Source organism: Echeneis naucrates, chromosome 4 (assembly GCF_900963305.1).
Source record: "Echeneis naucrates chromosome 4, fEcheNa1.1, whole genome shotgun sequence".
NCBI classification, from domain to species: Eukaryota; Metazoa; Chordata; class Actinopteri; order Carangiformes; family Echeneidae; genus Echeneis; species Echeneis naucrates.
Genome location: NC_042514.1, coordinates 9,089,881 through 9,107,221, shown reverse-complemented (window position 1 = coordinate 9,107,221; position 17,341 = coordinate 9,089,881). Strand labels below are relative to the sequence as shown.

The window sequence follows — 17,341 nt, the reverse complement described above, 5'->3', positions numbered from 1 at the left end:
ACACGGACGCGCTTCGCTCTGCGCTCCACGTCCAACACCCGCACACAGGCAGGGGCACACGGCATGCTGAGCGGGGAGAGTCTCCGCTGAGAGCATTTGGAGTCTTACATCCAGGATAGCGGGGTTTTGCGCAAGGCATGGCATTTGTTTGGGAAGTCACAGAATGCGCTCTGCCCCTCCAAAGATGAGTCACCCAGGGCGAGCACGGCAGGCTCCGATGGTTCCGGTCTCGTCTGGTCTTCTGTGGTGGGACAGAGTCCGCGGGGATCTCACCCACAGAGCCATCAGCGTCTCGGTCACCTTCTGAAATCATGTCTCCTGGCGACGTGCGCGGCGCGCCACGGTGCGTGTGAGTGACTGGCCGATAGTCTTTCTGAGAGAGGAAGGGAGGCTGGATATAAACAGCAGCCGGGCTCTCAGGCAGTGGCAGCCGGGCACCCAGAGAAGCCGTCCCGCCTCTCTCTCAGCTCCTCACACCCATGCAGGATGCCCGGGGAGCGCCGGGGAGTCCTGGTCCAGCTCAGCCCGAGTTCATGACGCTCTGGGCGGCCTCGTCATGCGTCTCTTGCCCGAGCCCAGCGCCCAATCCCTCCGGCTCCTCTTCCTCTTCATCTTCGTAATGGGGGTGGCCCCCTCACCGGCTCTCACGGCCGGCTGCCCGGACAGATGCGTGTGCGACGACCAGCTGGTGGTCCAGTGCGCCGGGCAGGAGCTCACACAGTTCCCCAATGACTTGCCCCTGGCCACCCGGCAGCTCATCATCTCCAACAACCGCATCGGAGACCTGCCGGCTCTGCAGCTCAACTACCTGTCCGATCTGGTCTATCTGGACTGCAGCAACAACTCTCTGACCGAGATCTCCGAGTCCACGTTCGGGAACTTGCGCAAACTCGCCTATCTGGACTTGTCTTTTAACATCCTGCTGCAGATCGAGGACCGGACTTTCGGGCCCCTGGCGTCTCTGGTGATGCTCCGGCTGACGGATAACCCGAGTCTGGGGGAGATCCACTCGGACGCCTTCTCGGAGAACATGGCTCTGCAGGTGCTGGACGTGAGCCGGAACAATCTGACGGCCCTCAACATCAGCAGCCTGATCGCCCTGCCGGCCCTGCGCTCTCTGGGGCTCAGCGGCAACCCCTGGAGGTGCGACTGTGACACGGAGGACCTCTGTCTGTGGGTGCAGATAGAGGGCTTCAAGTTCCAAGGTGAGGATGGAGTTCAACAAACAGTTCTCAGTCCCAGGACATGCACACAGAAACAGACAAAGTCAGTCTCTGATGTGTCAGACAATAGCAATAGTAATAATAATAATAATAATAATAATAATAATAGGATCAGGTGCAGGCTCTTAAGTTTGGCTATAAAAGAGGGATTCTCTTGTCAGTTTCCTGCCAAGTAGACAGCTGTTCTTGTGCTTTCAGACTAAGAGCCAAAGACATCATTTGTTATTGCCACATCAGCTGATGCATTTAATTTGATTGTGAGGAGCTAGGTGAGTTAAGTCCCTGATAGTTTGTCACTTATTGCACTGTTTCTCTTCTTTTGTTGTGGATTTTTGTGAATGTGCACTGACACATTTCCAAGTGCACTCCGGCAAGTACGCAGATGCAGAGTCAGATGCAGTTTGTCTCTCTCTCTCTCTCTCACACACACACACACACACACACACACACACACACACACACACACACACACACACACACTAAAACTAACACTCCAGAACTAATCATTTGACCTCAGAGCCAGAGCAATCTGAGGAATTGGTTCCCCTCCTCTTGAGTGTCCATCCCCCTCAAACTGCTCTGATTTTAACGTGTAAAGTTTACCTCAACAAATCATCACACCGGTGTTAGATAGTTGAAAGGCAGCACCCACCACAGCCGTTCATTCTGTAAATAGCAGGTGATTGAGTTAAACCGGCCCAGATACTCATCGAGAGCGGGTCTTGTGCTGTTCTCAGTGAGGACAAGCTCAAAGACAAACTCAGATGTTTGTAAACGTTAATTAGCTCTAAGCAGGTGAATTGGGTTGGGTTTTTTAACGACGTGGTCGTGCTTATAATAGCTGCCTGTGTGCGTCTCTCAGCTTATCGCCAATTGAACTTAAGCTGCATCATCTGTCTGAGTCCTGAGGGCAGAGATAACGCTGAAAGGATGATTGTGTCCTTTTGTACCTGTTTTCTTGTCCAAGCCAGACACACATCCACACAAACACACACACGCACTAACACATCGTGCACTTGGGTGTGCTGGTATTCCCACCACTGTATGCTTTGCCCCTTCAGTCCAGGTGGTTAATGATGGTGCTCAAAAAACCTGGACTCTGCTCCCATTAGGGGCAGTGTGTACGTCTATGTGCACACAAGTGACTCACTTCAATGAGGTGAGCATGAATCAGTATGCGGGCTGGAGGTTAGGAGAGACCCTTGGGTCAGGGCCGATGGGAAACAGGAATGAGATAAAGGAACAAGGAGCTTGAGAGGAGGGCCACTTGAAGACAGAAGCTCCCAAACTTATTATCCACAATCACTTTCACATCGCACTGAGGAGCACTCAAAAACAGGCATGAGCGCGCACACACTCTGATATGCTACTTATCTCATCAGTCTCCAAACAAATACATTTCTGCAGAAAAAAAAAAAAAAAAACTCAGATAAAAGGGCTTTTGAATCCCGAGCGACAACACAGAACAGCCACAGACAAGTCAGTGTGTGTTGAACACACACACGGCTGTCCTGGTTTAAACTTCAGCTAAAATCTATGAAATCAGAGCTTAATGTGTCATCACAATACACTTTAAAAGTTTGGACTGTACTTCCTCTGGCCCTCAGACTGATGAAACATGTACTGATATGACACTTATAAACACCACAGTAACCAGTTTAACAATTAGGTCAAGTGAGTGTGTGTGTGTGTGTGTGTGTGTGTGAATAGGGCATGCAGTGTGTTTCTGTGGTCATGGATGCCCTCTGAACTCACTGCAGGGCTGTGAGTCTAATGTACAGAGATTCAAGCTGTCGTTACCTCTCAGTGTGAACATGAATCAGGTGTATGCGTGCGTGCGTGCATGTGTGTGTGTGTGTGTGCACATGCTCAAGTGTAGAACATCTTCACTCACCCAGGAACTGCTGATATATATATTTTTTTAATTACGGCATTGTTTTTAATAGAAAACTCCTTTTCATTTTCTGTCTCAGTGGCAGTTTTGGGGTCTGACACCAGCACTTTCCAGTGTTTTTCTCTGTCTAAGTGAGTCACAGTTTGTTTTTGTGTCCCTACTTGTGTCACTGACAAAGGTTGACTCTGACAGCCACTAAAGTCAAAATGTCGCTTTTGGTAAACACAAAGTTTGACAGGTGCATTTAAGGCATCTGTTCATAAAATAAGAGAGACAACGAAAGGAAGAGAATGAAAAAGCATCACATTTCTATTCAGCCTATTTCTTTAGTTTTTACCTGACCTATGGCCAAATTGTCTTTATCTTGGGATATTTTGGCTGTTTCTGAATACTTTTGATCTTGACTTAATACATACCAAGTTAAAAGAACATTAGCCACGTCCCATCCTATATTTTATGGGAGGCTTTTGACAGACATTGACAGCAATTTTCCAGATGACTTTGTTTTTACACTTTGACCCCTTGAACCTGCCACACAAGTATAACATGTTTCCATGATCGGGAACTGTTAAACCTAAACTTCGCTGCCTTCATGACTGAAATATTCCATCATTTTCAAAACTGAACTGAATGTGCCCTCATTTCCTCTCTTGCCGTAATGGGATTTCAGTTTGCTGAACGACCTGCTGTACTTGCTGTAGGTCGATTTTGACAACTTGCTCGGCTAAACACAGACAATGTAAGTGGCTTGTCCTGGGCTCGCAGAGGAGGTGTTATGGCTCCATTGTTGAGGAAAAGTATTTCTGGCTGCTAGTTGGTGCCCCGGACAGCTCACACACTTTAGGCAAAAAGCCAAAGCAGAGTGCCACACGCGGGGTATGTGTTAAATATTCATACAAGAAGAAATAGACCAACAGAGGCTTTGGGTTTATACAAAGTTAGAATAAAAGAAAGAAAGCATTTTGCTTTTTTTCACAACAACTGGATTTGTTTTGTCTTTCATGGAAGTGAAACATGAATTATTTCTTGGATGAGATGGAGAAGCCAACATAAATTGTGTGACAAAAGAACAGAGGACAGAAAGATGAGCTAAGACAGAAAGCGCAGAAAAATTGAGCAAACAGATTAATCCAGACTTTGGATACAGAAAGGAAAAAGAAAAAACAGATGACAGAAGAGTTACCAGCCGCCTCACGCCCCAGATCTGTCGCTCAAATCCATTAAAACATTCATTATGACAAGGAGGTATCAATTCAATTTAATACAGGTAGATGATGCATTATTCAGCAGCTGGAATGATTCCTCAATCCCATCTGGTGCAGAGAAGCATATTGAATTCAACAAGCCTACTTGTGTTGTAGCGTCGTCTGCACATATTTCTATGCGTCTGTACATTTTGCAGCATGAGCTTGAAACCAAGATTGATGTGAGGCATGTGTGGGTGTGTTTGTGATCACCTGAGGCGGAGAGGAGAGGCAGCTCAGGTGTGTGAGTCTGTGTGCATGTCTGTGACCAAACAAAACACAAGCCGACAGAGTGAAAATGGAAAAGAGAGAGTGTGAAGATGACAGAGCAAAAACTGAACAAAATGGACGGATGTAGAGAACTGGACTGATAAAGGCTGAAGGGGAGACATGAAGGAAGAATAAATGCTAATGTGCCAGAATGGGAATGAAAAGTGGGAGGTGATAAAGAGAGCATGGCTGATAAGACGGAGTGATAGAGGAAAAAAGGAGAGAGAGCTGTTGCTGTTTGACCTTCACTCTCTCTCGCCCCACTCATCCTCTGCGAGAGGAAGAAATGATCATACGAAGAAATGATGGAAAGGAGGATGGTGGTAATCTGACTAATGCCGTATTTGAGAGGGAAAGGAGTGTGAAGGCGTGGGTTATCCAGTCCGAGTGGATGTGATAAAGAATAGGTCAGGACTATTCTTAGTCTTCGCCAACCCCGGTATGATCTGTTTAGCTAGATAAACAGTGCAAGCGATTTGGGTTTCACCGGGATTGGGGGGGGGGGGGGGGGGGGGGGGGGGCATCCCAAGTGCACCATGGGACAATTTGGACACTCAATGTGGCTGAAAAAAAAAATGTGTAAGTTGTCAAATTCACACATCTACGATGCTTATTGGAAAATAAAACCACATTAAAGGAAAGATTCAACTTTTTTAATGGGGGAAACTTGTACTGTCAGTATTTTCTAACAAAATGTTTATACCAAACCACAGGCTGCAACAACCAGTTAAAAAGGGAGATAAATCTCAGACTCTTAGAGAAAATTATCACAAACCACTGAAAATAAATATCCTTATATACTTCCAAATATGAAGACTACAACCAGAGAAGTTTCAGTTAGGACAGCCCAAGTCTCATATCCAAACTGCAAATCATTTATCGAAAACAACATTTTATACACACCGCATTTTTATCGCCTAGGTACCAAAAGAGCTCACTTTTCAGCCCAAAACTCCACACCGTTTTTAATTTAAAGATGTCTTTTGATCTGCAAAACACAAAACCAGCGCTTACTGCTCTCTGCTGACAACAAAAAGCAGGATATCAAAGCCCCTTTGATCACAGGGACTTAGAAATTCATAAATGTTTTCAGTAACCTGTTTCCACAGGGAGATTAAAAGTCAAGGTCATCTACAGAACAGAAGCACTGGAGCTGGTAGAGACGATAAAGAGGTGTCACCTAATGTTGTCTAGCTGGACACTGAATGCGTTGTGTAGACGGACATTAAATAGTTTTAGTCTCTACAGTCTACTTCCCTCCACCTTTATGAGACCACAAACCTGCTTATTACCACACACACCGGCAAAATAAATCAGTTTATAAATAACTGTTCTGTGTCCTCAGGACAGACTTTTCCCCTGCAGGTTAATACTGCATGTGCATGTGTGTGTCTCAGTTGAATAGATGGCACCTGCCTTTGGTTGCTCAATAAACTGCAGGCGTCCAGTCTTGTGTTCGCGCTGTAAGCTCACGTGTGTGGTGGTTGTGCCACTGCTCATTGCTCTTTTAAGCGTCGTGCGGCAGTGAGGAGGGAGCGGGTTGCAGGAAAACAGAGTGAAGTTCATGAAAGCGTCAGCAATGTTTATCTCCAGCATCTTGCTCCCACAGCAGCCCCTCACACGGGAAGGTGACCGTCCCGCTTTCCATCAGTGTGTCACTGCCAAGCTTGGAGACCATCCAGCTGATGATTTGACACTGAGGCTGTACCACCCAGTTGCAGTGGCAGCCATTCTCTCTCTCTCTCTCACACACACACACACACACACACAATGAAAAATCCTCACAACATAAACACAATTGTAAGTCGTGTAGTCCCCCCTTACCTTCCCTGGTGTGTGTGTGTGTGTGTGTGTGTGTGTGTGTGTGTGTGTGTGTGTGTGTGTGTGTGTGTGTGTGTTAACCCTTACCTTAGTAGGACTCAGTGGATCAGGCTGGTTGGTTGTAGACCGGGTGACCGTGATTTGGCTCTCAATGCCCAGCAACTATTAAAAAAAACAACAAACAACAACAACAACAACAACAACGTGCAGCGTGCTGTCACTTCACGCATTACATCGCGATAGACAACTTTTGCGATCCGGTCACGTGATGTAACGCCCTCCTGCTGGGAAACAGAGTCCAACATGGGGACGTGTCAGACTGTGGACTGCTGTTTGGATCTGAGTTCTGTTGTTGGTTTTGCTCTGTAGATTTAATTGCAAACTACAATCATTCAGAACGTTAAAGATGCGTTGATGATTCCAACTTAAAGTGATGATGAGGTCCTAAAATATTTTAAGAATATCTTTGAAATGCATGAAAAAAAGTAAAATGAACTTCAGGATTCCTGCATATAGCTTTAATGTGTGTGTGTGTGTGTGTGTGTGTGTGTGTACTGAGGGCAAACTGGCTCCCAGTCAGCAGTGCTGCACTGAGTCTTCCCCCACACTCAGTCCCACAGGCACCGAGCCCAAAACAAATGGTAGCCTTGTGTTTTTAGGCTGAAAGTGTACCGACCTGTGGTGGTTGTCACTTTCATTTTTGCTTTTTAAATATGAATATGGTTAAACATTTGATTTTATGGGTTAGGGTTAGGGTTAGGGGCTTCATGTCAGGTCAGTATTTCATGGCACAGCCAACCCAGTCACACTGACACAGATGACCACAACCCTGGTAAAAATTACAATAACACAATGACATGAAGCCATGCACCACAAGAGAACGAGTCTCAGCACAGTGAAGCCAGTCAAGTATGTAGTATGTACAAGTAAAAGTATGAAGTAGACAATAACGGCATCTTATTCCACTACCTCACACCTAACGGGGTCCATGTGTAGGCCAAGAAGAGAGGTTTGCTGCCAAAGAGTCATGGTTACTGGGCCCGACCAGTCCGACTCAGAAACTGTCCTGTTTCTATCTTATGCTGCAGCATTTCCCAGCCAGAGCTTCTTTAAGGCAAAGACTTATGGAAGCTGCAGTGCAGCAAGCATGCAAAAAAGTGTGAATTCTTCAAGGCTGCAGCTACTCTGCAGGATCAAAGAGAGGACACACACGTCCCCCTTCCTGTTTCGTTTTCTCTCTCTGAGGTTGACACACCCACAATTTTACACAAACACACACTCAATATGCTGCTCCTGCAGAATTTATCTGATAGTACAGAATAATATTATGCACACTGCGTATTTATATGTGCGGTAATGAGTGGCGCTTATTAAAATGCTTGAGAGATTTAAGCTCATAGTGGCCAGTATTCACCTTGACACTATTCAAAGTCTCACATTTTATTTTCACAATTAGATATTGTTAAATTGAATTGCTTGTTTGAATAAGCATCATAAGCAGCCACACAAAGACACTAAGTGTTTATTCCGCCCTGTTGCCTCAACTAGAAAATATGCAATACAAGCATGTTATCCTTTGAAGGAAATGCCAGAGAATTATGTACAAAAAGGTTTGGTGAAAGAAATTGTGCTGGTGAAGAACAGGGACAAACACTGAAAATGTCAAGGGCACTCTGCCAGAGTGATGTCTGCGTGGTTTTCCAGCCTGAGTGATGGGATGAGTGAGAAAACACTGACTGACAAAGAAACAGACGGCAGAGAGCTGAATGGAGACTGAATCATCTCAGCTGCTGCCTTGTCCTGTGGACTTTGGTCGCATTCACATTTCTTTCTCTCTTCCCTGATTAGAGGAGACAGTCATACTAAAATGCAAATGAAAATAAAATGTTTACAGTGTGAAATACCTAAACTTTTCCTCTCCTGTTTTGGCAGACATAGAAACAGTAAACTTTATTCTTTTTATATACAATCTAGAGAATTTTAACCCTGTTCTGACGTTTACTTTACAAAAATAATTCATCTTTATGAAGGTTGATGGTAAACCTGGTAGTCTTCAACCACATTATGTTTCATATAACAGCTCAGAAATCAAGTAAGGTAAAAAAACAAAACAAAAAAACAACAACTACACCAAATTGTGACAGTCCTGCTTAGTTTGCTTAATGTAAATGTTACTTTATGAGACAGTCTTCTCAAATTCACAGTTATGATTACAGTAACAGTTTATCTGGTTTGGGCATGCTCTCAAACCTGTAGCTGCAGCAGACTCTTCATCGCCAAAGTGACAAAGTGTAGCTTTACAGGTTTCATTAAATTAATTTAAATAATAGACCAAATACAGCCCTTCATATCAGGAAACATTCCTATTGGTCGTATTCGTGGATGTGACAACCTTTGTGTCGCTAACATGACAGCAAAGTGAGAGCTGATGGTTGAGTCTTAACAGTCTTAATGCTGATCCAGATTCCTTTAACTCCTAAATTAGTCTTTTCGCTGAAAGAAGTTTTCTAAATATGAATGAAGTTTGGGTGACCTGTGTGAAAAAAGTCTGAACTGTGTCAGCGTACAGGAAACAGTGATGGAGAAAGGACAGATGAGACCCAAATATCCTGAGGGACCCGCTGCTGTTGTGTGAGCCACTGATTGCACCTCACTCACCTCAACTCATGGCATCCAGACATGAATGTTACACCAGCCTGTGCAGACACACACACGCACAAACACTCACACTGGAGGGAGGAGACCAGTTTAATGAGACAGAGAAGGTCAGTTTGCTGCGGCAAGTGGTGACAGAGAGCGACAGAGGGAAGACCATGTGATCTGACGAGTCCTACAAGGCAGAGAGGGAGCACAAAATAACAAGAGCGGGACTTAAAAGATTCTTTTTTTAACTTTCCAGCATGAGACTGATAAAGCAAGAAAAGACAACAATGTCTCGTTAACCACTAAAGAGTATGCAACAAAATATTGAGAAAAAAGCTGGTGACATCAGAAGTATTTTCTTCCTGCGACATTTGAAACACTTCTTTGCATAGGCCATCAATTATTAATTTTCACCCGTTAGCAAAAGAAGGTTTTGTCTCACTGTTTTAAAAGTGGAAAATAATTATTCTTGAAATGGAGAAAATAGAGTCTGATAATACCTGATGGTTCATGAGGCCCATGTCTGGTTTCTGTTGCCATGCTGCCTCATTTTTACATTTCTTACAGCAAACTTCACCATTTTTGAAGCACAAAAATGGGACTGTATAATAATATGATACTAACTGTGCAAAATTCTCTTGCTGTTAGTACCACATTTTCAATCTTGTATCTTCTTCTGTTTGAATTCAGACATTTGACATCATTTTGTAGAAGACTGAGGCAGAGTGGGTATAAAAATGTAATGTTTCCCCTTACACTTGAGGAAATGTGCTGAAAGAGAGAAGCAGAGCGGAGACGGCAGGACGGGGAATATAAACTGACAGTTTGGGGAAACCTCTGCACATCCTGACGACGATTGAAACTGGGGTAGGATAAAATGTCTGCTGAGGGTGTGTGCCTGCTTGGCTCATCAGTTGCTGCTGAAGAATGTCAGACTTAGAGATAATGTTACTGTCTTGATGACCTTATGTCCCCTGGCCTTTTCTTACCTTCTTCTTTCATCTGAAGTTATCAGATGAAAATAAACAAACAGATGTGTACGCACAAAAGAACAACAAAACAAAACAAACAAAAAAAAAAAACATTTGTTGTTCTTGTTGTTGTTCTGTATACACTGGGTGCGATCCTGACCTGTTGAAACCTTTCAGGACACACTCATACACCATCATGTCAAAACCCGTTACTTCAACAAGCTCAGCATACCTGAAAACAACATGAGCACAAATTGTCTCCTCAAGTCTAAGACAGCACCCGTATCGATGGCGAGCTTTATCCTCTGCAGGTTTTAAGAGATTTTCAAAGCAGGCTGAATGAGTGTTTTTTAAACCTTAAAGACATGCAAGTAATCTGTCCAGAAGACTAATCTGTCCTGTGTTTATTTTGGGTTTAAATCTCATATCAGGAGAATAATGCACTTAAGGTCTTGTAAAAAAGGATTAGGTTCATTTGTGTTATGTGCACTTTAAGGCCAACACTTCGGTTTCATAAGCCAACATCTCACTGCAAACCTCTTCCCACTCCTCTTTCCAGCTAATACTGCTCTCATGAAGCCCTGGAAAACAGTCAGAAAAACATAGATCATATCTGACTATTCTCACCATCATTCTCCCACCGCTCACTTCCATGTTCAGACCTTTGGCTTTGCTGGTAGATGAGTGCAGTTTAATTACTATTTCTAACAGCAATAATCCATCAGAGGACAAGATTGCAGCCAGATGCACTTCTCTCCTTTGCCTTCTGTACAATCTTCGGGGGTCAGGCTCGCTCCATCTGTTTTCCTATGAGTGCGAGCATGTGGATCTTTCCGAAACGTTCCCCCCTGCTGTGCATTTGTTTCCCGTTCCTTATCTCTTCTTAATGCTTGCTTTCTTACATCTTGAAAAGCGTCGCCCCAGCCCCCCTGTCTATCTCTTCTCCTGCCTTCTCATCACACATTGTTCCCATCATGGAAAAAATAAAATAAACTAAAAATCCTTTGTTTGTTGGCGAGCGCAATTAAGCATGCAAGGACAGTGAGAGAAGGAGAGCATGGGAGTTAGCGATGCTGCTTGGGAAGGGAGTCAGATGAGCTGATGAAAAACAGCAAATACTCGTCTTGTCTTTGATCACACCATTTGATGCTTACAAATTAAGCCCCCAGCCCCCATTCCTCTTCCCTCTTTAACACTACATTCATCCCAATTAAAATATGTGAGGGTACTGTCATACTAATACAAGGTATTAAGGTACTGATATGCTAATGCTGCAAAGTCACTGTAGCAGAATGAAAGCATGCAGCAGGGCATGTCGAGCACCACTCAGCTGCTTTCTCCCTCTCTGACTCGGGCCTTCGACCTCTGTGCTGCAAAGGGTCAGGCAGCATAAATAAACTCATCAGTGCCTTCAATGCGCCTGTTTTGTTCGTTGCTATTTCAGCCCTTCTGTGTGGTCGCTTTGGCCAATTATCGTCGTCCTCATTACGAACAGCAGATGTTTTCCTTATCTCCGTGCTGCTGTAGAGGGATTTGTTAGCGTGTGAAGAGGCGCACGACGGGGTTGGAGAATTGACGTGTCAGAGGGCCACAGTCGAGTGTGGTCACCCTTCGGTGCATGTGCATGAGTGTGCGTGTGTGCGTGCAGCATAATAATGTTGCTGTGTCCTAGGCACCAAAGACCAGTATTACTCAGAGGAAATCTCTTCCTCTCTCTCTTGGGATAATTTATCACAAAGGTTATTACTGCATTGTTAATGACATGTGTTTGTGTGTGTGCGGAGGTCCTGGCTTTTGTTCACTGTACACCTTTTTCTCTTGGGTAATTGTGTTTTCTCTCCCCACCTCTTCCATCTGATACTCTGCCCTTCATCTTTAACCGTATGGAATGATCATTTTCTGCCACAGATTTTTTATGTTATATCTTCTGTCAATCACCTGTCCTCTCTTATCTCCACTGTCTTCTCTCCTCCATCTCCAGATGAGGGTCAGACAGTTTGCCACAGTCCCCCAGAGCTGGCAGGCCAGCGGTTGGCGGAGGTCGGCATGCAGCTGCGGGCGGACTGCCACCAGGGCCTGGGCTACTGGGACTACCTGTTCTTCATCGCCATTGGCTTTGTCATCTTCTCGGCCGGCACAGTGTCAGCGTGGGTGATGGGCGTGCTCATGGTGCTCTATGAACGCTACAGCAAGCGGAAGAGTGAGGAGCTGGACAGTGACGACGAGGACGAGAGGGGAGGGATGAGTGGAGGAGGGGGAGGCAACCAAGGAAATGGGGATCTGAGCAAGCCTGGCATGCAGGTGTGATGGACTGACGTGGAGCAGCAGGACCAGAGGAAGGGCATGAAGGGAAGCGAACACTGAGACCAAAGGCTCTGCAATGAACCGAGATCTGACTGTCTCTCTTTGAGTTAGATATCACAATATGCTCTTCAACATATTGGACTGAAAGTTGGCGTGTGTGTGTGTGTACCCGTGTGTGTGTGTGTGTGTGTGTGTGTGTGTGTGTGTGTGTGTAAGTGTGTGTAAGTGTGTGTCTGTGAGAGAGAAAGAGAGACAGCAATAAGGATGACTATATATTCACTTCAGGAGTACAGAACAGAATGACCTCTGAGAATATTGAGAGCAATAATCCACCCTCAGAACACGCACATTCAAAAACGCACAGACACACACACACACACACACACACACACTAGCCCCTCACTCAGCACCGATACTATAGCGAGCTGAATTCTGAGTGGGTGGTTGTATATGTATACTATGTGAAGTGCTCTTCAGTAACACCCTGAAAATGATAATTATTTCATGACATGTTATGTGAGCAACGTATTCAAAAACACACATGCACACAGAATACACTGAATACATCGATGCAAAGTACATATGAAGATACTGGGAGTCACAAAGAGAGTGATGCCTTAGCTTTGCTACAATTAAAAGGGAACTCTAGTAAATATCAGTATTAAAATGTGTTTTTCCTGAATGCCTTAAGGCAACGCACTTGAAATAGTGAACACTCTACTGGACAGAACCCGTCCAGAAGCAAAGCTACTTCCTGGGTCATTCAAGATAAATCAATGACAAAAAATGTGAATGTAAAACAAAGAATGGATCACAATAACAAATATAACCTTACAGTTTGGGGTTTTGGTGGTCCAAGTTGGCTGCTTGTTACTTTTGAATTTAGAGGCTGCCTGTGGAGTTTTTGAGGATGAGTGGTGCTATGGTGCAACTTTTTGGCAAGTAGGTCTTTTTCTTGTATCCTGCATCATACTGATACATGTAGATAGTGACTGATTGATGCTTTTATATTGATGGACAGTGAAAGGTCATCAAGAATCAGTGTAACATGTAGCAAGCATGTTTCAAAAACAGCTTTGTAAACGCCTTACAAGTTCATAGTCCTCAAGGATGCAAAGAAACGCATTTATCTGATAAATTCTGAATGGAAACATAATTGTCTTTGTTGACGAGAAAACTCCACAGGGTACCTTGAAAAGGTAATTCCCTCTGGAATTAATGTTGTGTACTCAAGGGGGTGTCAGCACTGTGCGACAAAATATTCTTGGCTGCTGTTAGAGGTTCAACAGACCGGCACCCAGCAGCACCCATCAGTAGTCCATTTTACATCCAAATGTAGCACAAGTTTGAACTGAACAGAAAATCAGTCAAAGGAAACACAAAATGAATGCACATTCCCATTTACTTTAAGTTCAGCTCACATGTTTCTTTGGTGTCATGATTAATCTGTTGAGTTTGTATGCATCATGCAGGGAAACCTGATGTTACATCAGGTTACTCCCCTTGAAATGCGAGCGTGAGTCCACCTACAGCGGCGCTGCGTGACTGTCTCATACCTTCGGTGCAGTGTCCGTGTACATGTTTGTCTTCATGTTTCCTGTGTGGATTGTGTGCTTTCCTGCACTTTGCAGTAATTTCTAACAACATTTTACGTGGTCTTCAAACCTGCTGGACATGGAAGTGAGGCAGGTTCACGGCAACTGCACACGAAGGCAACGTCAGTGCGATCGAGTCAGTCATATAGGGAGCGGTGACTGTACACTATGTGACTGGAGGCCTCACTCGGTTGACCTCATGTTACAGTAGTGCTGCTGCAGTCTTTATCCCAGCTGTCAGGGTGGAAGTAAGCCTCAGGAGGAGTTGTAGTGGTTGTGTGAATGTTCATGTATGCGTAACTGTGTGTGTGTGTGTGTGTTGAAGTGGGGCAGAGAGATCACAGAGTATCTCTGTGAGCAGCATGGACGAGTGATTCATGGGCCCAGACTGATCCTCCTCCATCCTGATCCTCTTCCGCACCGTTCAGCACGGGACGACAAACTGCCGTGCAGAAAGAGCGGGGGTCACTATCAGAAGTGGGAATTCATCTTGACGGATGTACTGGGTCGTTTTATTGAAAGACTGATTGATAGTTGGACTTTTATTCATTTTCTGAGCTGAGTGGCTGCTATTGCCCCGAATGAATGGCCACGGCTAAATGAACCCTCCAGAGGGTTTGGCAAAGCAAGAGGGTATGTGTGTCAATATATGTTTGTGCTTACATGTGTGTACATTTCCATTTTGGTTTATGATCAGGGGTATGACGGTACATCTATATCTGGATGCAGGAGTGTAATCAGAGCTTTTCTATTATAGAAGGATAATTTGTAATCAAAATATGTCACACATGCTTCCTCTGTCACTCAAACACAGGAATCTGCTCACGTTTTCTCGTGGCACACACACACACACACACACACACACACACACAGCATGCACAATAAAACTCAAGGGCACAGCTAAAGTCAGAGCCGCAGGCCCGAGAACATTAACACTCCTGTTTTGGTCTCTTACCATGCATCACTTCACCTCTCCAACCTCAATCTGACACTGTTATCAGCTTTCACACAATGCCAGCACACACACACACACACACACAAGCACACCTGCACCGGAAAATGATCTGTTAAATCTTTAGACTGTCATTATCAGATCATTTGTTCAAAGGGAAGCTTAGAGGCACATACTGACCTGCAGATTGTGGGTGTCACTGCTTCTTATGTTACATCATATTCCCAAAAAGACATTTCACCTCGAGCATGACCTCACAGCTACATCGCTGAACATAACCCTCAACACGGCACTTCCTGTTTGGCTTAGCTTCTTTGCTTGGCTGAATATCTGTTTAGCACACCGAAAATGTTGTTATTTAACCAGCGGCAAGTCAGACGATGGGGGAGGGGTTGGTCAGTGTGCCAAAAGGCTGTAAGCAGTGTGTATAAAGGATGTGTGTGTGTGTTTGGGGGGGTGCTGTCACAGGACAGAGTCCAGGACGGAGTAAAAATATCATTGATATAGGAGGAAGGCTTGCATTGTATGTGTGTCTTTGTGTGTGTGCGTATGTGCAGGAGGTGTAAGATGTAATGATATGCTATGAGGGGGGAATACATTTCTTAGGGATATTTGCATTTCCATTTCCATTAGTGGCATGTTTGACGGTGAAGAGTGACTTGGGGAAGATGTGGTGTGAATCTCGATTTAGTGGAGTCACTGCAGCTATTGTTTGCTGCGGGAGAGCGTAATATTTTAGGGCAGAAAAGTTCAAAAAAACTGTGTTGTTGCTCAGAAAATCATGGCCGAAGGCAATGTTCTGGCTGTCGTTGGCATAAGCAAGTCATGGTGAATACAGGAGGGGTTGCTCTGTAACTTCTCCCCTCCTCTTGTCATCTCTTGAGGAGTGTGTGTGTGTGTGTGTGTGTGTGTGTGTGTGTGTGTGTGTCTGTGTGTGTGTGTGTGTGTGTGTGTGTCTGTGTGCAGTCCAGCCCTTCATCTTCATCTGCAGAGGAGAAAACATCATTGGCTTGCTGATAAGTGATCAGGGTGCTGTGTTGGCTTGCTGGTTGAGCTGCAGATTGCAGATGTTCTCAAAGGCAACAGAACTGCAGAAATTGAACAGTCCTAATTGTGTGTGTGTGTGTGTGTGTGTGTGTGTGTGTGTGTGGGTGTGTACTTCTGATAGTGACACAGAATCCAAAATATCTGCTGATACAGGACACTGTTTTTGTTTGTTGTTTCCTTAAGAGCTGTCTTTAGTTTTGTACATCATAATTCATAAGAAATAAAGAATTTAATGATGAAAAATGGATGAAAAGTAGTTTTCTAAGACTTTACTTGTTAATACTGAGAAAAATAACTTGAATTCTTGTGCTGTAACAGAACAGGGATTCTCAAATAAATAAAAAACTACTCAATTGAATATTGTAAGAATTTTTATAAAACAGATACTGGAAATGTTTTAATAGCGTTTTTTTTACTCATACATTGGTGATAAAAGTCATTAAATCCATTCCTTCTGTGTTACAACACCATCTATAGGTTGATTAATTAATTCATGTTAAAGTAATAATCCTTATGATTTTCATGACAAATCTTTTAACAACTAAAGGTTACAAATTTTCCAGCAATAGCCATTTGATATACGTATGATTATGCAAAAACTTCAAGCTTTTATTGTCAGTGTTGGAGTCGTCCCTTTCCTTCCTTTCTCATGAAGGAGGGATTCATGGTGAATGAGATGTGCATGGTAAACAACAGCACAATAATGAATCAGAGCTGTTCTTAAGCTACTGCATATATATATATATATATATATATATATATATATATATATATATATAAAAATAATAACATTACCGGCTGCTGCTTCACATTAAAAGCGTGTAACTGGAGGCTTTTATTATGAAGGTTGAAATTATTGACAGGCATCTTTCTTTAAACCACGTGAGCGAGTTATGCTGCTATGGAAGCACTCTATGTCTGACAGAGCACGAGGTCTGGCATAGAAGTTCCCATCAGGGTCAACATAATAACCTGGCCTGAAATCTTCAGATTTTAAATTGAAGTTTATGTTCAGCGCTGTTGATATTGATACTCTGCTTGTCCCTGTTGTGTGTGTATGCAAGTGTGTGTGTGTGCATTTTGTTTCAAAAAGAGCAAATTAACCCCAGTGTCTCTGAGCTTCTATAAATTGGACCCTCTCTGTCTTGACATGCGCAGCTCTATCGGATGCAAAGATTTGACATGTGGACACACACAGCAAAAACACACAACAAGGAGGCAGCAGGCGATGAGCTACAGGTCAGAGGCTGAGAACAGGATGTAGAGGACTATTGATGACTTATTGATGAAATACACTCGTGTGTTTCTCTTTCCTCTTTCACCTGACAACTTTCCTCTCCCCTCTCTTCTTTGGTCAGCAGCTCCCTCCTGCTTGGC

The 17,341-nt window shown here is 44.1% G+C and overlaps 1 protein-coding gene across 1 annotated transcript; it reads left to right on the top strand.

The window, feature by feature from the left end:
- The first annotated feature begins 194 nt into the window (after positions 1–194).
- lrrc52 (leucine rich repeat containing 52) lies at positions 195–12,373 on the top strand. The gene is made up of 2 exons (XM_029500763.1): positions 195–1,205; positions 12,048–12,373. The coding sequence occupies exons 1-2, from the start codon at positions 557–559 to the stop codon at positions 12,371–12,373; spliced, it is 975 nt and encodes a 324-aa protein (XP_029356623.1). The 5' UTR covers positions 195–556.
- The last annotated feature ends 4,968 nt before the right edge of the window (positions 12,374–17,341 follow it).

What these genes read in the sequence shown, in the direction of transcription:
- lrrc52 (XM_029500763.1), top strand. Translation starts at nt 557, where the DNA reads ATGCGTCTCTTGCCCGAGCCCAGCGCCCAATCCCTCCGGCTCCTCTTC. An exon ending in AGAGGGCTTCAAGTTCCAAG is followed by an intron (nt 1,206 to 12,047) that starts GTGAGGATGGAG and finishes CTCCATCTCCAG; the next exon opens with ATGAGGGTCAGACAGTTTGC.